Source organism: Balaenoptera acutorostrata, chromosome 1 (assembly GCF_949987535.1).
Source record: "Balaenoptera acutorostrata chromosome 1, mBalAcu1.1, whole genome shotgun sequence".
NCBI classification, from domain to species: Eukaryota; Metazoa; Chordata; class Mammalia; order Artiodactyla; family Balaenopteridae; genus Balaenoptera; species Balaenoptera acutorostrata.
This window is the reverse complement of record NC_080064.1, coordinates 83,932,566-83,954,510: the sequence shown is the minus strand read 5'-3', so window position 1 is coordinate 83,954,510 and position 21,945 is coordinate 83,932,566. Positions and strand designations below refer to the sequence as shown.

Here is a 21,945-nt window from a genome sequence, read left to right as displayed (position 1 = left end):
TGTCAAGGCAAAAAGAAGCCATTTTCAGGTAGAATCTCTTTTTATTCTGCTCTAGAGAGGGGAAAAAAATCTGAATGTGGAAAAACATTAAGGACTAAATGAGGTGGAAACAAAGCAAAAGAAGGAGCCCCTTATTCTTGAATAAGACCAGGTTTTGGCTCAGCTTTCTTTTGGAAATTCCCTTATTTTCGAAGCCTGGAACTTCAGAGAGGGCCAGCTTCACAAGGCAGGAAACACTGAGGAAAAAGAGGAAGGGACTTGAATCCAAGCATTGGTTTCCACGGAGCTTTCATGGGACATGTGTATGCTTTAGTGCTGTCCTTGGGGAGAGTAGCATGTGTGGTGGTTAGGGAGTCGCACCCCAGAGCTCAACTGCCTGCTTTCAAATCCCAGCTCTGCCTCTTCTCAGCTGTGTAAACTTGGGCAAACTCCTTAACCTCTCTGGCCTTTGGGCTAACTCATGTTATAAAATTCTATCTACCTCTCACAGAGTTGTCATGAGGATTAAATCAGCTAATACCTAGAGGATGCTAGAATGATATTTTCCGGCGATTTTCACTAGTTGCGAATAATAGATCGCTGAATATTTCCAAATGATCATCTGCTTCTCCACTGGCATCATGACATCAGCTAAGAAGAAATAAAAGGCTATTTATAGAGGGAACAAAGTTAGTTTGCAGATTTCCTGGATTCTCAGAAAGTGACATCATGTCAGAGCTATGTCTAGTGTGTTGTCCATTCATCTAGCAAATATTTGATGGGTCCTGGCCTTCCGTGGAGGAGCAAGGCAGACATGTTCCCACCTGTGTGGTGCTTAGACCAGGAGAGAACAGAATATCATCATAATAACCTCAATACAGGGCAATGAAGGTGGCAAGAGGGTAAGTACAGAATTCTGGCTGCTGACCAAGTGGAAGACTGTGTCTTTAACAGCCCCAGCCCCCCAGGTGCCCAGCACAGGCCAGACACATAGTAGGTGCTCAATAAACATTCAAGGAACTAATGCATACAGTACTTATTGTGCGGGACTGTGTGTCTCGTGTTGCCCTTTATCTCCCACCCTTCAGAGCAGGAACACATCTGCTTCATTTTTGCGACCCCAGCACCTAACGTCACATCTAACACATAGGGTAGGGGGCGATAAATATTTGTTGAATTGATATGAATGACTGATAAGCCTGATGTGTCTCTCCCCCTGTTCAACGGTGGAGGCCTTTCTTACTTTAACCTGAAGAAGTGAGAAACTTGACAAGATGGGTAGCCAAGTTATTTTTAGGAGCTGAATCTTTTCATACCCATTAAAATTATATATGTAACTGGTTTTCTGCTCACTCTCAGCTGCCACGACCTCCTCTTTCTTATGAAAACTCTCTCTCTTTAGGGTTAGGGTCCCCCCTGCCCTCCCCCATCTCTCTGGAAATTTCTCCATTTTTTCCCTATCATCTCCCTCCTCCAGTTCCCAGCCTCAGTCCTAAGCCCAGCGGTCACCATTGCTGCTGTCGGGCCACTAACGCTATCAACGCCCCCGCCTCCAAGAGCAGACCCACACCCTGGCCCCAGGAGCCGACACATGTTCCTCTGGTAACGCTGACCGGCCCAAGGAGTGGGCATGAGCCTCAAGCAGGGACAGTCAAAGTCCTTCCCTGGCATGACGGCTGCACCCTGGGGTGATGAAGCTGAGAGGACGTGGCCCTGGGGCTGTTGGCAGCAGCGAGGCCGTACCACGTGGAATCTCCCTGCAGAGACGAGTGGAGGCCAGCTGAAATGGGAGACGGGAGAGAGAGCAGACAAGAATGAGAGAGAGACCCAGTCTCTGGGACTTCCCTGGTCAGGGAACTAGGATCCTGCATGCCGTAGGGGCGTGGCCAAAAATAAATAAATAAATATGACCACATACATTAAAAAAAAAAGAGAGAGAGAGAGAGTGAGAGAAACCCAGCCTCAGAGGGCTCTGGTTTCTGTAGCCCTTGCACTGGGCTGTGAGCTTCCCAGACGCATAAACCTGTGCCTTCCCCTTTAACTGAGCTGGGCAGACTGGGGTGCTGCTGTCTGCAGAGGGATTTGCTAACCCTCCTTGGGGGCCTTGTCCACTTTCACAGCTTTGACCAGACCTCTAAGCAAATGGCTCCCGATTTCTATCCCTAACCTCAGTCTCTCCGCAAGCCTGTGTCCTGGTTGCAGCGTTCCGTGCAGGGCACCGTTCCTGGATGCCCACTGCCCCCCTCGACTTCAACGTGTGTAAAGCTCTTCGCTGCTGAGCTGCAGACCCTCTCCTCCATGCTCTACCTTGAACTGTGGTGCCTCGTTTCTCTCCCCCAAGGCCTTCCTCCTGTCTCTCCTTCCTGCCGCCACCCACAATCAGGCACTAAGTCCTGCAGCTTCCTCCTCTGCACTGTTTCCTACAGCTGCCCTTCTTTTCCATTCTTTGGCCACCACGTGGGTTAGGGGCTTAGCTTCTTGACGTGGCCCCCTAACTCAGTTCTTCTGGCACAGCATGATCAGAGGAATAAGCTTCTTGAGGTTCTCTCTGCTGAATCAAGTCCAGGCTTCTTAGCGGAGCCCACAAAGCTGCCCGCCAGCCGTCGTCCTAGCTTCTGGCCACACTCCCCACCTACAGGACCCCTGCTCCCCAAGCCCATCGCGCACAGCTCTCTGCTCACGCAGGCCTCAGCCCTTGCTCACCCCTCTTCCTCCTTGCCATTCCTCTGCGGTCCAGCTCAGATACTGCTTTCCTCCAGGGAAACTTCTCTCTTCCCCCGGCGAAAAGTGAACTCTCTCCTCAAAGGTCCCAAATACATTTTAAGTCTTTAAACAAAGCTTTATGGCTACGGAGGAACTATTACGTGCCAGGCCCCGGGGACCTGACTTAAGGATAACGCAGTCTCTGCAGGCACTGAGCCCTCAATGGACTAACAAGAGACATGGTGACACATCCCGCTTCATTTATACCACCTCCTCCTGTGGAAGCTTCCAGATTAGTCTCACTCCCCTGATTAGCTTGAAAGACATTTTAGAGAAGGGACCCATAGAATAGTTCCTGGTACACAGCCCTACACATAGGAATTCCTCAATAAGTACTAACCTATATAAAGCAGTGTCTTGGTTAACAAATCCATAAAGGATAAGAGATGTAAAACAACATTATTTTTTTAAAATTAATTTTATTGAAGTATAGTTGATTTACAATGTTGTGTTAATTTCTGCTTATACAGCAAAGAAATTCAGTTATATATATACACACACACACTCTTTTTCATATTCTTTTCCATTATGGTTTATCATAGGATATTGAATATAGTTCCCTGTGCTATACAGGAGGACCTTGTTGTTTATCCATTCTAAATATGAGTTTGCATCTGCTAATCCCAAACTCCCAACCCAGCCCTCTCCTACCACCCCCCGCCCTGGCAACCACAAGTCTGTTCTCTATGTCTATGAGTCTGTGTTTCACAGGTAAGTTCATTTGTGTCATATCTTAGATTTCACATATAAGTGATATCAGATGGTATTTGTCTTTCGCTTTCTGACTTACTTCATTTAGCATGATAATCTCTGGGTCCATCCATGTTGCTGCAAATAGCATTATTTCATTCTTTTTTTTTTTTTTAACAAATACTATTCTTAAAATTAAGGTCCAGGCTTAAAACGAATCCTTTCAATTTGGTCATTTTAACAGCTGTGTATAAAGTTTACCAAATTCTGAAAACTACTGCCTTGGTACCACAAGCACCCTCTAGAGTATATGTCCTGTTACTCCCCTGATGACAAGAAATAGGAGTCATTTCATGGTTTGTTTGTTGCTGATTTAGAACTGTGAGTTGCTACAATATAATAACTTAAAGGGTGATAGTTTAGGACAGCAATTACAACTAGCCAAACATTGTAAACATGCTTCCAGTGTGGAAATAACTTGGCTTATTCAGGAATTACTTACAGGCTTGAAAGCTCTGTTTTCAAGAGGAATTGGTGTAATAGGACAGAGCATCATTCACTAAAGGCAGCAAGTGATTGGATGAGTGATGGGCTAAAATTTTGGAGCATTTGTGACCTATGCTATTTTATAAAATGTCAGCAAATGAATTATCTAAAAAAGAATGAATCCTCCTATGCAAATGTTTTTAAACTGGTTATATCATTATTTTAAAAATTTTTCATCTGAGGTGGTTATTTCATTATCTTTTAAAATTATTCATCTGAGGAATTCCACACCTAATTATCTTTTTCTATTAGACTTGCCTTTTAATAGGGTTGTCTTTCTATATTGGAATTCATTTTTTTCCATGTACAAAACTTTGAGAGTTAATCAATACATCCAACCTGATAAAGTATATATACTTCAAGCCCACAGATAATTTTCTGAGTTAAAGACACCTGTTTGATGGACTGACCATGACATACCTAAAGGTTATTTTTTTTTAATTTGCATGGAACAAAATTTATTAATAAATAACATTGTTAAGATTGTTCATATCCAAACTAAAATGCTGGCAGAAAATCATACAAATCATTACATAGGATGTAATGTATGTACAGAGGAAGGATTCTTTTTGTTTTATATCCAAAGTCTAGCAGAGAACTCAGCATCAGGCAAGATACTCAAGCATTTATTGAATGAATAGATTTCTGTTCATCAAATTAGTGCATATGTCAGGGTAAGTCCTGGCCACTCAAGACGGCTGGTCTCTTGCTCTCGGTACATCCCCTACTTGACCAGTGCCTGCTTCACTCACATGACTATCCAGTCCTTACTTATAGGGCTTAATTTGTCCCTGGTAACTGGTGAGACAACCTGATGTCAATTCCCTCTATAAATGGTAGCCTCCTTCTTCCCCAAGTAGTAAAGACTGCTGCTATTTCCTGCTCACTGTCTGCTGCACATGGTGGGGTGTTGCTCCAGGACACTTTGGGTAAGATTCCCCCATCTATTAAACCATTAATGTCTCTGTCGCTGTCTCCAGGCTCTTCTTCGATCTCCGTCTCCAGGCTGGGCAACTGCAAGGCTTGCAGGCCTGTGGGGTCCAGCCCAACAGTCAGGTATAAGGAGATATAGAAATGGGGAATTAAGGGATGTTTTCATAACATGATACCATATAAAAACTTTTAAATCATATGTGTTATATTACTAAGAACATATGTTAAAGGCTTTAATTTTAAATGACTTTTTCTTACTAAAACAATGTCCACAATTTACATTTATGATTTATTTATTTTGTCAACATTGTATGTAGATAATGTATGATGAATATTTACTGTTCATCAAAATGAAATTTGGCAGGAAGTCTGATAAGCCTTAAGCTTATAAAGATAGTTGTGTGCTGAAAATAATAATCCTGTCTAAGATTTGAACTGGAAGCTTTTTCTCTAAAATTATACTTTTCAGAATACTGGTGCTATGGGATAACATTTGGCAAAGTTTCTTGTAAACTATTCTAGACAGCTAGTAGAAGTATTTTGAATGACCAGGACAGTAGATTTCATTTTATGGACTCTCAACTATTTAATTTCGGTCTAAATGTTAACTGTTAGACTAGTATATAATTATTTTCACAAAATGCATAATCATGACTGTCAACTTTTCCATGACTAACTATACCCTGCCAGATGTTTTTTAGGTTCTGCTAAGTCACATTTTTTTTCCCCCGGAACTCTGTGTTCCCACACTTATTCCCTCTGGTCTTTTTTCATACTTTGCCTTTTACCTGAATTTTGGGTAAATGGTTTTATTGCTCTTTTTACGATTTCATATGAATATAATAGTTTCATATAAATTACTCTCAATTTCACCTTCTATCATAAAGCTTAACCTATCCCTTTCCTGGGGAGAGATACATTTTGTGCCATTTATTCTGAAAAGTTATTAAGCCTTTCTAAGCAAGGAAAGCTAGCAACAGCTCATAAGATGACTGAACATCTTCTGAATCACTCTAATATCGAGTCTCTTAGGAAAAGGCTAACCATTTCCCAAACTTGACATTTGTTTTCTGCTCTTCAGCCACTTCTCCTGATTAGCTTTTCTGGCTGTAGCGAAGGATCATTAATCCTTAGACAGCTGGGGCTCACTGTCAAGTGAGACCTAGTAACACATGGTGGATTTGTATTTTCTTACCAAGTTGAGCTCTTACGGAACATTCACTGCTGGCCACTAGCAGAAGAATCTCGATGACAAATTTCATCTCTCGAATGCCAGTGAAAATATCTGGCTGCATGCATGGTTTCAAAGTGTTTATTGATTCAAAATGTATTAAAGCCTACCAGGTGTTTGTAATTGTGTGAGAAATGTGAAGAAGAAAACCCAGTCCTTATTCCCCGAAGGAGCTCTAGTGGGAAAGACAGACGACAAACACACAGTTGAAATCAAGTAAAGTATTCAATGAAGTCAAGTCTGTGAAACAGGTGGGGAGTGCTATAAAAGTACAGAGGAAGCGCTGCAACATTGCCTCAGTCACCTTCAGACTCTTCACCAACAGCGTTTCATCACTGGTTATGCAAAGGCAGTGCAACCCTGCTACATGACTCCATGCATGCATGTTTGAAGGGAGAACAGTAAGTTTCCCAAAGTGCAAATATTTTCTACACCAATTGCAGAGCATTGTTGGGCACCTACAGATGAACAAACTAATTAAAGTGAGCTTGGGTTTACGACCTAATCTTAATTCCATGCATTGGGAGAAGAAAGCATGGTTGTGCAAAGAAATCTCCTGGGGTCAGAAGACCAGATGTGTATTGTGAGAGTAGGCAAGAGGGGTTCACTCAGGCCAGCTGAGCACAGGATCGTCATCTGTGAAGGCATGTCTGTGAGGTCCCCCCAGTCATGTGACATTCTAAGATCTAATCATAAGGGGATTGGTCAGGCCAGCCTGATTATCATTATAGTTTAGGACCTTTTCAAACTTCTGAATCTCCAAGGTGTATCATATAGGAGGAAACTTTGGTAACTGCTGAGCTCCACTTTATTGAAGGGGGTTAAAAAAACTGTTTTAATAATCAATCTGTTTTTGTGCAAAAAATTATCAATAGTGAAATTTTAACTGTGCAGAGCAGCACTAGAAATCATTTGGCCACAGTCTGATCAACCAGGAAAAAAACTTTACTATGAAATGTTACTTACCATAGCCCGTTTTCTTCCTCTTCTTGAAAGTGGTAATTTTTTTTTAGCATTTTTCAAATCTTTTATTTTATTTTTTTTACCTTTGATAATTGACTTTGTGGAGTTTTCTGTATACACAAAAACTTTAATTTTCATATATTCAAATATGCCTTCACATTCTTACATAGCTTTGGGGTTTGCAGTTTTAATTAAAAAGGTATTCCTAACTCCTATATTGTACATGTTTTTTAGATTTGTCTACATTTAACTTTTTAAATTTATTATTTATTTATTTATTTTTAACATCTTTATTGGAATATAATTGCTTTACAATGGTGTGTTAGTTTCTGCTGTATGACAAAGTGAATCAGCTATACATATACATTTATCCCCATTTCTCCTCCCTCTTGCATCTCCCTCCCACCGTCCCTATCCCACACCTCTAGGTGGTCACAAAGCACCGAGCTGATCTCCCTGTGCTATGCGGCTGCTTCCCACTAGCTATCTACTTTACATTTGGTAGTGTATAAATGTCCATGCCACTCTCTCACTTCGTCCCAGCTTACCCTTCCCCCTCCCCGTGTCCTCAAGTCCATTCTCTAGTCTGCGTCTTTATTCCTGTCCTGCCCCTAGGTTCTTCAGAACCATTTTTTATTTTTTTTTTAGATTCCATATATATGTGTTAGCATACAGTATTTGTTTTTCTCTTTCTGACTTACTTCACTCTGTATGACAGTCTCTAGGTCCATCCACCTCACTGCAAATACCTCCATTTCGTTTCTTTTTATGGCTGAGTAATATTCCATTGTATATATGTGCCACATCTTCTTTATCCATTCATCTGTTGATGGACACTCAGGTTGCTTCCATGTCCTGGCTATTTGCATTTTTCAAATCTTAAAGAATGTCATTCTATATTCACTCAAAAACCTATGCTAACACCCAACAAATTCCTCTCTTTCCTGCCTGATAACTTTAGTGAATATGCAAAATAAATATTCTTCTACTTTGTCAACATTTATGGCACCTTTGGTATCACAATATAATGTTAAACATATTTTTCTTATCAAACTGCTGATCTTGACAATTTAAACAATGCTGATTGTTTAAAGCCCTTTATGATTTCAGGACAGTCAGTGGCTCCAAATACAATCAATTACTCTGCAGACAAAGCAACAATTCCTTGGGTCTTGTAAGGCACTTGATTGAAGTGTAACATTTTCTCCCAGCTACCTTCAGCTCCAGAGCACAAAGAATCACAACCCATGTGGGACTAGAGATCTGTTAGGAAAAATGGCTCAGGCCAGAGACTGCAAAAAGGAGGATTGCATGGCTTAGTTTTGCAAATATAAATTTTATTTTAGAGTTGGAGGAGAGCTCAAAGAGGAAACCAGCAAGTGCAGCTTTCAGCCTCCAGGAAGGAAGGACTACAAGAGCTAAACCTGGATGTGCTATTTCAGTTCAAGGAAAGGGGGAAAATTTAATTTTGCAAAGTTTCATTTCTTTTAAAATAAGTGTAATGCTATGGCTCAGCAGGCTATATGGAAATGTGTGTAGAGTGTGCACTAAAATGCAAGGCAAATTTCCCTAGAAAAAAACTGGGAGAGAAGGAGAGAGAAAACAGACTACACTCTCCTAAAAACTCTCCAGTCTGTCTCAGAGGCAACTACAGAGTACAGTAAAGAATGATGGCAATACTTTGACAAGACCGCCTACAGAGCCGCTCAGTAGAGTAAGAGTTAACATTCTCCTGCCTGACAACTTTACAGCAAAGCCCAGAAGAGGAAGCCAGAAAATTCAGAAAAACCAAAGCTTAAGTCTGACTATATTTTTAAATTTCATTTTTGGTTTCTTTATACTTGAGCAGAACTCAGTCCCGCAAACGTCTTCTTCAACGTCATCTTCAAGGGCGGCAGATGTCACCTTGGAATTCTCCCAGAGGCAAAGTGCCAGATTTGGGGCAGTTCTTCCTCGGTCACTAACCCGAGTGGGGCTGGGTTGTGCCTGGGCTGACTGACCTTCGGACCCGTAGAAACACCTGCGTTGGCACCATCTCATAGGACGCACCCAGGCTAAGGGCCCGGGGAGGTAGGCGGGCCAGGTATCATTGCCTTCGGGGCGAAAGACGAAATCACAGCTGGGAGAGGGCTCTGCTCCCCGTCACGCTGTTACTTGGCTGCAGATTTCAAGGCTCAGTCCGACGCGGGCAAAGCGCCCGGGAAATGCCCGCTGGGGCCGGAGAGGAGCCCGGAGCCAGTACTTTCTATTAAACTCGGTAAGTACTGCGCTCCCGCCGGCGGGACACTGCATCGCCAAATGGAAGGGAGGGATCCCTCTCCTCCACCTCGAACTCCTTCCAACCGCCACCTTTTCCTTCCCAACAGACCTGCCGCCCACTCTGGCGGGACATCGGGGTCGGTGGCCTGGGGGCCAGAGCTGGGGAGTCAGGGGGTCTGGGTGGCTGGGACCCTGGTTCCCCTCAGCACCTGGAGCCGCCAGTGGCCGAAGGACACTCGCGCTTGGCGGCCGATTGAATCACGGGTGAATCAGCCCCTGCAGGGTTTCGGAGTTTCCTACCGGGAGGAGGCGGGGCCGGGGAGTGGACTCGCCGGGAGCAGCCCAGGGAGGCGGCTGGAGCCTGGCTGGGGGCGGGGAGTCGGGAGGAGGGGCGGGGGCGGGCGCAGGGCCTGCGGAGGCGCGGGCGTGCGTGGGGCTCTTTAAAGCGCGCCGGGCACAGGCTCCCACAGACTCGGGGTTCCTCGCGCCGCTCCTGCTCCATCCCGCAGCCCCGGGCGCCTCCAGTCCAACCTCCGCAGCCTCCCGGCCTCCCCAGCCTCCGGGGCGCAAGGAATCCCCCCGACCTCGCCGTCAGCTCGTGAACATGGCGACCCCCACCGGGCCCCGGGTGCCCTGCTCCGAGGCCGCCGTCGCTCGGGCGCTCCTATTCGGCTGGGTTCTGGTCCGGGTGGCCGGAGCCACAGGTGAGTGGCACCCTCCCCCCACCCCGAGCCCTGGGGCCCGCCATCGGGAGGAGGGAGGACGGTCCTGGCTGGCAGCAGGCTCGCCCTGCCGCCCTGAGGTGCCACCCGCCCGGGACCCGCCGCGCCTTCTGCTAGAGATGCTTGCTCGTGGCGTCCAGCGTTGCCTACGTGCGCTTGGGGCTCTCGCTGTAAGTTTAGGGAAAGAGCTTCCCAGGGAGCCGACACCTTGAAGGTGGTGGGACGTGGCTCCTCACCTGCACGGGTCGGCGTGCAATGTTTGAATGTTATCCTTCATTATATATGCACTTTCCATAATAAACAGCGGCTCTCGGTCTTATCTTGATCGTCTGTGTTTTAGATTGCGTTAGAGGCAGTCCTTGCAAAATGTCGCTTGGCCTGGAGCAGGCACCACATTGTGCATGCCCTGTAAGCCTGTTCTGTGTGCGGACAGGGCAGAGGCTGATCTGCCGAGAACTGGCCGAGCAGACCTTAACACCAAGGCATCCTAACCGAATACATCCGACGGTGTAACAGGCTTAACGGCTGCGTGGATGTCTGTGGAAGTTTCAGTATAGACACATTTTAGATACAAATGAAAAAAGTCAAGGTTCGGGTTTTTTATTGGATGCAGTCCTAACTCTTCTTACACATGAGGGCTTTGCCCTTTAACGTAATTTACGGAAAACCCTTCCTAGCCGGCTTTCCCTGCTAAGTTGAACCTGCAGTCCTGCCCTTCCTAAGTTGGGCCGTGGACACCCTGGGCCACTGATGGCTCCTGGGCTGTGCTTCCAGATCATTACCACAGGGCTTCCCCCATGAATAATTTCAAACAAGGATTTCAAGATCCTTGTGTGTTTCCTCAGATTACCCGATCAATCTTGCCATGAGGAAATTCTGGGTTTAGGAAAAAATTGCAGATTTTTTCTTATGATAATTCAGTTAAAGCTTTTGTGGTTGGAAATATATTAATGTGAGGTTTATGATGATGTTGGGGAGTGGGAAGATGTTTTATACCATCAGCATGAAATCGTGTGCTGAGAAGTTCATGTAAACATTAATAGCTGTTTCTCTGTTGTTTAAAGGCACTACAGATGTAGTAGTAGCATATAATTTAACTTGGAAATCAACTAATTTCAAGACCATTTTGGAGTGGGAACCCAAACCCATCAATCATGTCTACACTGTTCAGATAAGGTAAGCTAGGTACCAAAAAAGAAAAATAAGATTTTTGCTGTTTCCACTTTCCTGTGCTGAATATAAATGTCTTTAAAGCTGATTGATGGATGAGATTATTTAACAGATAACAAAGAAGAGGGCATTCATCGTAATTTGCTGGCCAGAGCCATACTCTATCAAGCCTGCAACATTTCCAGACCTTAAACTGATAGAACATTTTAATTGTTTTAGGAGATGATGGGGAAATTTGTAAGTGGAGTATAAGCTGTGGATAGGAGAACCTTCTTGAGCAAGCCACGGTGGCACTGATCGCTGATAATTCATTTCATCTAAGTACACAGCTCTTTTTCCGTGCTGTCTAGACTGCTAGTGGGATTTAACATGTTAGAGAAGAGATGGGGAGGAGTTCAGATGTATACATTGCCCTTAAACAGTGTTTGATTCAATAATCTTTGGATTCATGATTCAAAATTCGGTTGCATACCTGATCTTGGAGGGGATCAAATTATGACTCACTGAGCAGGAACAGAATACTCCTCTGTCTTCACCCTGAGCTGTCAGGGCTGCTCTGCTCATCTGTCCCCATCCCTGATTGGCAGCTGTCCCCAAGAGCCCCTAATTCAGCATATTCAATCTTAATGTCCTCTTTTTGATGGTTGTCACCATATTCTTAGCAAGTTTTTGGTTTCTGAAATGTTCTAGGAGGCTTGGTAGAGCTCTTATTAAGTAGAGGAGAGCAGCTGTGGAAATTAACACTGCTTGTAAAAGGCACAAAAGTATTGCTGGCTAAAATTAAAGGTGCTTTGCTATTTTGTTTAGCTTGTGTCAAGCCTTTTGTAGCATTTGGAATGCAGCTCCTAAGTATGGAGTGGGGCTTTTAGGTGTTTTTTTGTTTTTGTTTTTTTCCAAAATCAACTTCATGACAACCATTGCCAAGGCAACACGGAAGAGAATTTGTGTGTGCATGCATGCTTGTATAGATACATAGATTTAAAGGAATTTCATAACTCGAGGTAATAATTACGATTATGGTCAAACTTGTCAAATCAGATTCTACTGGTTGAGAGTTAGTAACTCCACTGATACAGAGCTGAAGTTTACCTGAGTAGACGCTTTCCTTCTGGGTAGTGAAAATAAGATTTTAGGAGGAATGCTTACCTCCGAAATATATTAAGTTTGGTGAAGTTTGGTGAACACGAGGAAACATATTTCTGATTTACCAGCTTTTTAAACATAAGCCTTTGTCAACTCAAAGTTCTTGGACTTTGCAAGGCTGTTGTTATTTAAGTGGACGCAGTCCCCTGTGCAAACATCCTAGTGCAGAGCTGCCTCTTGGGGGCGCCCGCGGACCCGGGCTGGGGGTGGTTCCCGCCGCACCGGCCGTCTCCACACCTGTGCTGGAGGACGTGTGAGCAGTCCCTCGCCCCTGCCGGAGACTCGCACTCTTCGGCGACCAGCCCACGGGTAAATGGGATTCCTGGGTGAAGGGACCGTAGCAATCATTTTATAGAAGAGGAAACTGGCCCTGGGAAGGTGAGGGACTTATTCATGACTGCGCTGATGGGGCTCGCCCAGCAGGGTCGGGTACCACGGTCTACCCAGCGTCGCGCACCACCACCTCCTCAATGGGTCTCCCCGGGTCTGATGTGGGGCATCAAAGCCGGGAGGAGGAAAGAAAGTCATTCCCACTGGTCTCCTCAGTGCGCCTTCCTCCCTCCCGGTTTCCTTCCCTAGAGAAAGCATCGTGACCTGCAGCTCCTTCTGACCCACCCACCTCACCACCAGCCTGTCCTCAAACACAGGGCGCCGCTGCTGCGTCTGAAGCCCCTCCTTGGAGCGCCAACTGCCTTTTTCCCCTTTGGAAACAGTGTTCACCGGTGGTTGCAAAGTGTTACTGGCTCAAGCCTTAGCACTGACCCATCCCTTGTAGTATTGATTCCATGAAACGTTCTGAATTCTAAAACGGAACTTCCCAAGCTTGTAGAAAACAACTTGCTCCTTAATTGGTGAGTCTGGATTCTGTTGGGATTTTTTAGAAGTTCAGGCGGAACTTTTATTATTTCCAAATCAGGAGATTTTGCAATACCCGGAGGAAACTCGGAGGCGTTTATATTGTTCATGCTGATAATAACATTCAGAGGAACTGAACTGCAGAATTGCCCCTTCCTAACCTGTTCACAGCAGTTTATGGCTTTATTACTTTGGGTGATTTAGTTGCTTGTGCTAAATTTTGTCAGAGGACTGTGGTTGCTACCGTGAGCTGGGAGGAAGCAAATGCTCTCGGACGGAATGCAGCCATAGCACCCAGCAGTGTTGCTCTGTTATCTGAACCACTTGTTTGCCGTAGCAGTGGAGAAGAATCATCAGGTTCCCGTTCACTTTTTAAAATAGAAATGATGTAATTTTAAAAAAATGCATTCTGGTCATTCTGGAATTAAGACTGCATCTCTACTTTTATCACAGAAAATTAGAGAAATCTAAGAGTATGTAAACTGATATTTCTGTATCAATCTTTGTTTATGAATTTAAGGACCCAGGATGTGTTTACTCACACCCTCTTAGCCCGATTACTTAGTTCAGACTTTTAAAAAAATACTTATTTATGGTTCTCATGCCTAGATTTAGACAACTGAATCCATATGGCAGCTTGTTTTCCCCCGGTTCAACCTGGAAATGTAAATCATCTAATACCCAGCAAGGCCTGGCCATGTGCAAGCCCTAAAGCCCCACTGCGTGATGGGGGAGCACAAGGGTGTGGAGCCCTGGTACCACCCTCATGTTAAGTGCTTTAATGAGATGTCAGTGCTGGGGGATGGGGAAGGGAGACATCAGTTCTGAGCAAGGAGATCTGGAGATTCCTGCAGAAGGTGGGATTGGAATGTGGCCTTGAATGAAGGGTAGGGAACGCTGGTGGTTGATGATGGGGAAGAGCAGGGTAGCTGTCAACTTATGTGGGACAGATGTGTGTGGATCCAGCTGCAGTGACACTTGTCTAGGAATTGTTTTGGTTCTGTAGAATAATTTCATTTTTAGAAGCCCTTCATATCATTTCAGGATACTTTCATTTTTGGCAGTTCTTTAAATCATTTCCTCTTCAATGACATCTTACAAAAGAAAGCTCTGTCTTTCGTCAGATCTGTCTCTTAGTCTCAGACTTTGACAGATAACCACCTGTATTGTTGCTCTGTAGTTTTTGACAGCACATCTTGTGAAAGTGAGGGAGGCATGTAGTATAATGAGAGGAACAGACCCAGCTCAGCTCTCACTGCATAAGCTGTGAGACCGTGTACAAGTTACCTAGCAGCTCTGTGCTTCAGGGTCCTCATATGTGAGAAAGATCCAATACCTTCTTGGAAGGATTATACCAAATGAAGTAACATGGTTGAGGGTCCAGTACAGTGCCTGGTTTATAGTAGTTTCAATAGCTGTTAAATAACCACACCAAGAATGGTCACAATAGAATGTAATAGGATAGAATATATTACATAGAATATAGAATGTGGTAAACAGAATATAATATAATAAGTAGACTGTAATAAATAATTGGGTCTTGATGGAAAATTGCCCTTTCTCCCACATAGTCATGACAGATCATCTACATTTTAAGAAAGATATTTAACAAAACGGTTCAGAGCACAGATCCAGTAGTCAAATTGCTGTCTGGCTCAAAATCCAGCTGTGTGACTTGGAGCTGGTCACCCAGTCTCCCTTTGCCTCCATTGCCTTATCTGTAAGAACAATTACAGAGCCACCTGCAGGTTGCTGTGAGGATTCAAACTCATCTAAAGTGCTCAGTGTACCAAACGCCTCCTCGGGATTGCTTGTGGAAGCGGCTACTGGAACACAGCACCCCAGCCAGAAAACAGTTTGTCTTGTTGGATGCAAATCATAATGTTCCATTTCTCTTCCTTCAGCCCTAGATTAGGAAATTGGAAAAACAAATGCTTCTACACAACAGACACAGAGTGTGACGTCACCGATGAGATCGTGAAAAACGTGAAAGAGACATACTTGGTGCGGGTCTTTTCCTACCCGTTGGATGCCATCATTTCTACTGGGGAGCCTCCGTTTACCAACTCCCCGGAGTTCACACCTTACCTAGAGAGTAAGTAGCTCGGTTTGTAGTAACCGTTCATTCTTGTTTTCAAAAACTTCTGAATATTCTTGTGAGCTTGTGACCCTTAGGAGCCATGACATAAAAAAATATTTATCCATAAACACATCTTCTTTCTCAGAAACTGGTAAGTGCCACAGTCCTCTTCGCTCATTCCGGATGTGGCAGGAGGTTCACGGAACGTGAACTTTGGAGTTGATAACAATGTCATCAAGTAGGTTTCTCCACCAGTCTGTCCCCAGACCCTACCAGTAACTGGCTGGATGAGGGGCAGGGAGTAGGAAATTCACCAAGCCTGGGGTTCCAGTATTTTCTCATATATATTCCAGTATTTCCCCATATATATTTAGGAGATTTTATATATCTCACTTCTGAATTTTCATAAGTCCCATCAGACCAGAAGTCCCAGTTTAGGGTTTTTCACAGATGGTCACAAATCCATGGGGAGAGTTCCATTTCCCTCCAATCTCATAATTGGGCTTGCTGACCTTTTTAATCGCTTGACCATGATTTGAGTCCTGTGATGTGCTGGCACTTGCCGGGCCAGCTCCCATCCTGCTTCCTTCATGCTGGTCTTGAAAACGCAGAATGCTTTTCTCCCCAGACTTTGGCCCAGTAAACTGACTTGAGCGTCTACTAAGGGAGAGCAGAGGATTCCTGCCAAGTAGGAGACGTAAATTTTTTGACACGGCTATGGTTCTGAACTAGGTATTTTAAATAAACACATGTAGCACACTGAGAAGAGTGAAATCAGCTGCTCTAGCAAGAAGACTTGGAATGGAAGTGTTGTGTTATTGGTGCTTTTATGTTTACCCTTCTGACACCCAGAGGGGAGTTTCTCAAAGCAGGGAGGGAGAGAAGGCAGCCGCCTTTCCCCTTAGCACCTACTTTGAGGGTGGAAATAGGGCCAGCCTCACCCCAGGTGAATCTGGCTGCCTGCCCTGAGCCCCTGTGTGCCAGAGCCCCTCTTCAAACTCCCCTAGTGCTTCTACCTGTGTGCCTCTCCCGGCACTCAGCTAGAGTAGCAACCCTACCCACAGCCGCCTGCAGTAACTGCAGGGTCATTGACATTTATTCTCCCTCCACTGGCAGCATCCTCATGATTCCTTTTTATAGTTCTTGAGTTTTTTGTCAGCCACTTCAAATCCTTTCTCGGTGCAAGAGGGAAAATAGTTTATGTTTTTGCGTGTGCTCACACACACACATACTTGCATTATAATTCCTGTTAAATTATTGGGATTTGTTTTACTGTCCTTCAACCAAAGCACATGAGATAACTGAGCCATCAAAGAGACCTGGTGGTTAAAACTGGTTCCTTGAGGTACCAAGGACATTTCTTGGGCTTTCGCACAGCCTCTAATTTATTGTATCTAAGATATGGAATCTTATGCAGCTGTTTGGTTAACCACATGTGGCTGTTGAGCACTTGAGATATGGCTAATGCCCTAAGTGTAAAATACACGCTGGATTTTGAGAAAGATCTCCAAAAGTTTTTATATTGATTAAATGTTAAAATGATAATATTCTAGGGCTTCCCTGGTGGTGCAGTGGTTGAGAATCTGCCTGCCAATGCAGGAGACACGGGTTCGAGCCCTGGTCTGGGAAGATCCCACATGCCGCGGAGCAACTAGGCCTGTGAGCCACAACTACTGAGCCTGCGCATCAGGAGCCTGTGCTCCACAACAAGAGAGGCCGCGATAGTGAGAGGCCCGCACACCGCGATGAAGAGTGGCCCCCGCTTGCCGCAACTAGAGAAAGCCCTCACACAGAAACGAAGACCCAACACAGCCAAAAATAAAAATAAATAAATAAATTTTTTAAAAAAATGATAATATTCTAGCCATATGGGGTTAAAAGAAATACATTATTAAAATTAACTTCACCTGTTCCTTTTTACGTTTTCTAACGTGACTCCAAGGAAATTTAAGGTGACACCTGTGGCTCCCATTACATTGCCGCTGGATGGCACTGCTGTAGGACGTCTCGGGGTTCAGCTCTGGGGCTCGGGAGTTGGTTCTATGAACTGTTTCAGGAGGGATGACTAAGTTGTTATTAACCGTGATTAATGGGATTCTACTTTGTCTAGAATTCTTTGGTTCCAACAAAGCCCATTTTCTGTGTTTTAGCAAACCTTGGACAGCCAACAATTCGGAGTTTTGAACAAGTTGGGACAAAACTGAATGTGACCATACAAGATGCACGTACCTTAGTCAGAGTGAGCGGCACATTCCTAAGCCTCCGCGATGTTTTTGGCAAGGACTTGAATTATATACTTTATTATTGGAGAGCTTCGAGTACAGGAAAGGTGAGCCTTCTTTTGTTTTTATGACTCGTTTCAAATTGTAGATCCTTGATTTTACAGCCTACTTCTTTTCCAACTCAAATATCAGAGGGGGTGGTTGAGAGGGCAGGGTGGTGGAGTGGGAGGGGCTGCTGTCCTGGTTTTACCTGTGACTTCCAGCTGCCTTGGTCAGGGCCTCCTCGGATATGCAGGTTCCTCAGCCAGGGGGCTGGACCGGTCATCTCCAAGGTTCCCACCAGCTCCCGCATTTCTTCCTCTACAGAGGATCCCAGAGACAAGAGTTGTTTTCCATTCAACAATTAATACTTCATTCCTATTTTCCTTTACTGCAGATATCTTCTTTTTTAAAAAAATTAATTAATTAATTAATTAATTTTTGGCTGTGTTGGGTCTTCGTTTCTGTGTGAGGGCTTTCTCTAGTTGCGGCAAGCGGGGGCCACTCTTCATCGCGGTGCGTGGGCCTCTCACTATCGCGGCCTCTCTTGTCGCGGAGCACAGGCTCCAGACGCGCAGGCTCAGTAGTTGTGGCTCACGGGCCCAGTTGCTCCGTGGCATGTGGGATCTTCCCAGACCAGGGCTCAAACCCGTGTCCCCTGCATTGGCAGGCACAATCTCAACCACTGCGCCACCAAGGAAGCCCCAGATATCTTCTAAAGGGGCTAAGAACTGGGTTGGATGTGCCCAAACTGGATATCTTCATCCTTGGGAAAAAAACATCCTTAGCACTTATCGGGGGAACTTGATGAGCCAACTCACTTCCAGTCCTTTATGTCAGATGTGTCCATGTAGGCTTCAACTACCACAGTGACTTAGTAAAGGGGACAGAATTCACTCTGAGCCCAGATGAATAAAGGACTCTATCTTTTAACAGAAAAAGGCCACGACGAACACTAATGAGTTTTTGATTGATGTGGATGAAGGAGAAAACTACTGTTTCAATGTTCAAGCAGTGATTCCATCACGAAGAGCTAACCAGAAGAGTCCAGAAAGTCCCATCGAGTGCACTAGCCAAGAGAAAGTTCTGTCCACGGGTGAGTTGCTCTAACCCTGATCCATCTGGGAGGGAGGGGTGCCTTCCAGGACCAGGATGTACTTTCTTCAGGGGAAAACTGCCTTGGTTTTCTGTGGTTTGGGGGTTACTCATAATTTTAGGCATTTAGAGATGTTTCTATGTTGTTCCCTTGTATTAGCAAGTGTTCTTTTGAGCACGTACCATGCACTAAGCTCTCTGCTGAGCCCTGGGCCCATGGTACATGTTTAGGATTTAGCATCAAATGCAGATTTCTCTGGGCATTTCTTCATACTTAAATTCTGATTTGGGGGGCTTGGGGGGAGCTTCTGGACCAGGTGCAGCAGCACCTGATGCACATTTATGAGCACCTACTTGGGCTGTTGCCACAAAGGTTGTAACAACGAAGGGAAGGGATTGAGTCTATCAGGTATACCATATGCATGTGTGTGTGCCTGGCTGGCACGTGTATGTGTACATATGTGCCACACCAGGGCCCCGACGCCAAGTGAGGAGTGGATCTTATCTGGAGATGCCGTGGAGGCTCAGACACGTGCATGAGGATGAGAGCCCAGGAATCTCCCACCAGGCTTGAGCGGGGTAGTGCTCTGAGTACTTTTGGGAACAAAAAAGTCAAAGGATAGCAATAATGACCTAGTGCCTTGTTAAGATGTAATTTAAGCCTGTTAAAAAACACTTTTAAAATCCCCTCCCATTTATTGACACTGACAGAAGGAAAGGGCTTTCTTTCCCTCTGGTCCTGCACCGTCTGGGCCCTCATACCCACAGCCCTCAGGTCCATCGTCCTAAAGCCAGCTTGAGTTCCGCTGCTCTCTGACTTCGTGCACACCTAGATCGCTGCTTCCCCTGCCTCTTCTCTATCTGCTGAATTGTGTCCTTTGAGAATCGTTTCAAATGCCACCTCCACCAGGAAGCCTTCGTATTGCCCCAACCAGTTATCATGTCTTCTTTACTTGAATCTTGGTAGTGCTCTGTATCTCTCTTTGCACTGATAGTTCAGCTTCTATAATCGTTGCCACCAAACTCAGCATCATTTTTAGCCACTTGTTTCTAACAGCCGTTCTTGCTTCCATCTTCATGTATCTTTCTAGACTGTGAGCATTATCCAGTTTATTAAATCGTTTTCACCATTGTCAATTGCCCGCAAACATCTAGGGTTTGACAGATTCTTTCCTAATCAAAATGTGTTGTGGTGGAAAGAGTGCAGGAAAGAAATTTCAAGTTACGCAAAAGCAGGATGGTGTAATTTGGGGTTATGCCTTCAGTTCTGCCCACTGGTAAATGGGATTCAAGCTCTCTCTCTGAGTTGACTTGGTACCTTTTATTTTTCAGAAATGTTCTTCATCATTGTAGCAGTGATGCTTGTGGTCATCATCTTCATCATCGTCCTGTCTGTGTCTCTGTGTAAGTGCAGGAAGGCGAGAGCAGGGCGAAGTGGGAAGGAGAGCTTGCCCCTCAATGTTGCATGAAGGATTCTGCTTTTGGATCTGCCAACTCTGCAGAGCTCGTGTTGCACTGTGACCAAGAACATTTAAGGCAGTAGAATACATGGAAACACAAATGAGTGTTTTGGAGCTTAGAGACCCTTGGGCTCAAAGAAAGCTCTTATCTGACCTGTTCTCACGATTGGCATTCTGGTTTCAACATCAGCATTAGACACTTTGGAACGTAATGAGCGGTACAACCAATTTCAAGTTTTTTAAATTTCTATTTTAACGCTACAGCATCTTTTGCACATATCATGCTCTAGACTGTATATTTTCTACACTCAAGTTGAAGCCAGATCATCTAAGGAAAAACAAATGAACAAATGCCCTAAAAAATCCTGGGTGGATTTTTGAAGAACTTTTGAGAGGCCGACTTCAAACCATGTGGGAGAGTAAAATGGAAACTGGGTGGACTTTCTAACATATGTCTGTCCTTTTGTAATATGGTGTTTAGGGGTTTTTTTTTTTGAGTACTTTTGGAGGTTCGAAACAATTAGCAAACAAACATTTATATGAATGTGTTAAAAGCAGAAGACTTGTATTTGGGGCACATTCATAACATGCATTACAGTTTAGCACTTTAACTGACTTAAATGCTGTTGATGAAACACTTGACAGATAGATAGATAGCTGTATTTTTATAAGACTACTATACCAACAAATTACACAGAGTTTAAGATTTAAGGTACTTCACACTTTATGATCAACATTGTACATATTTATATAATTTGAAAAAAGGTTTTATATATGGGGATTTTCTATTTATAGAGGTAATATTGTTCTGTTTGTATATATTGAGATAATTTATTTAATATACTTTTATATAAATAAAGGTAACTGGGAATTGTGACTATTTATTATATCTTATTTATCTTAGTTATTATTTATGGTTTGGCCTTTGTATTAGTTGGCTCTGCTGCAGTAACAAATGACCCTGAAATTCTCAGTGGCTTATGACAATGGTATCTTTACATTACACTTACAGTTTGGTGGCTGTGGATTGACTACAGCTCTTCTTAATGTCTTCTCATTCTAGGACCAAAACCAAAGGTGAAGCCCCTATTTGGATCAGGGCAGAGGGAAAAGCAAAAAACTAGTAGAACAGGCAGCCATATATTCAAGGTTTAAGCCTCCTCCTAAAACTTCCACTCCAGAGTGGCTCAGTGTCACTTCTGGTCACATGCCACTGGCCTAATCGAGACATATGACCAAGCCTGATAACACTCTGCCTGCCGGGAGGCACCACGAGTCACACAGCAACGGGCAGGGATGTATGGTTTCCAGGGAAGGGAGGGTCTTATACCATCTACTGCAGGCTTAGCGGGAGAGAGATCTTCCCATGGGCATTAGTTTGAGTTGCAGATGAGGGTTGGAGAGGAGAACAGAAGAAAAACTCTTCGGATTATTGAAAGAAAATTGGATAAAAGGACAATGTAAGATGGGGAGAGAGAGAAGTGGAGTTTCTAGAGTTATTAGAAGCAAACTAGGTTGGGAGCTCTTTGTGGGCAGGATGGGGTCACCGTCTGCTGCTCCTTGAGGGTGACCGTGCCAGGGGGCTCTTAGACATGGCTGAGCCAAACTGACTTCACTTCCTCCGTCTAGAATGTAGAGATAGTTCTCCATTCAAATGCAAATAAAATCTAGCAGAACAGTCTTGATCTCACAACTGCACTGAAAGAGGATTCTAAGTAGAGATGAAAATGAGGCTCCTGGCACCTGGCTGAGCCCAGCTGCGTCTGCCTCCTGTTGTGGAAGGCTGGGCCAGCGC

The 21,945-nt window shown here is 44.4% G+C and overlaps 1 protein-coding gene across 1 annotated transcript; it reads left to right on the top strand.

Moving 5' to 3' along the window:
* Nucleotides 1–9,790: 9,790 nt before the first annotated feature.
* On the top strand, nt 9,791–21,027 carry F3 (coagulation factor III, tissue factor). Its single transcript, XM_007169568.2, has 6 exons — nt 9,791–10,068; nt 11,151–11,262; nt 15,159–15,349; nt 17,485–17,663; nt 18,532–18,691; nt 20,023–21,027. The coding sequence occupies exons 1-6, from the start codon at nt 9,969–9,971 to the stop codon at nt 20,157–20,159; spliced, it is 879 nt and encodes a 292-aa protein (XP_007169630.1). The 5' UTR covers nt 9,791–9,968; the 3' UTR covers nt 20,160–21,027.
* The last annotated feature ends 918 nt before the right edge of the window (nt 21,028–21,945 follow it).

What these genes read in the sequence shown, in the direction of transcription:
- F3 (XM_007169568.2), top strand. Translation starts at nt 9,969, where the DNA reads ATGGCGACCCCCACCGGGCCCCGGGTGCCCTGCTCCGAGGCCGCCGTC. An exon ending in CCGGGTGGCCGGAGCCACAG is followed by an intron (nt 10,069 to 11,150) that starts GTGAGTGGCACC and finishes TGTTGTTTAAAG; the next exon opens with GCACTACAGATGTAGTAGTA. An exon ending in AGAGAAAGTTCTGTCCACGG is followed by an intron (nt 18,692 to 20,022) that starts GTGAGTTGCTCT and finishes TTTATTTTTCAG; the next exon opens with AAATGTTCTTCATCATTGTA.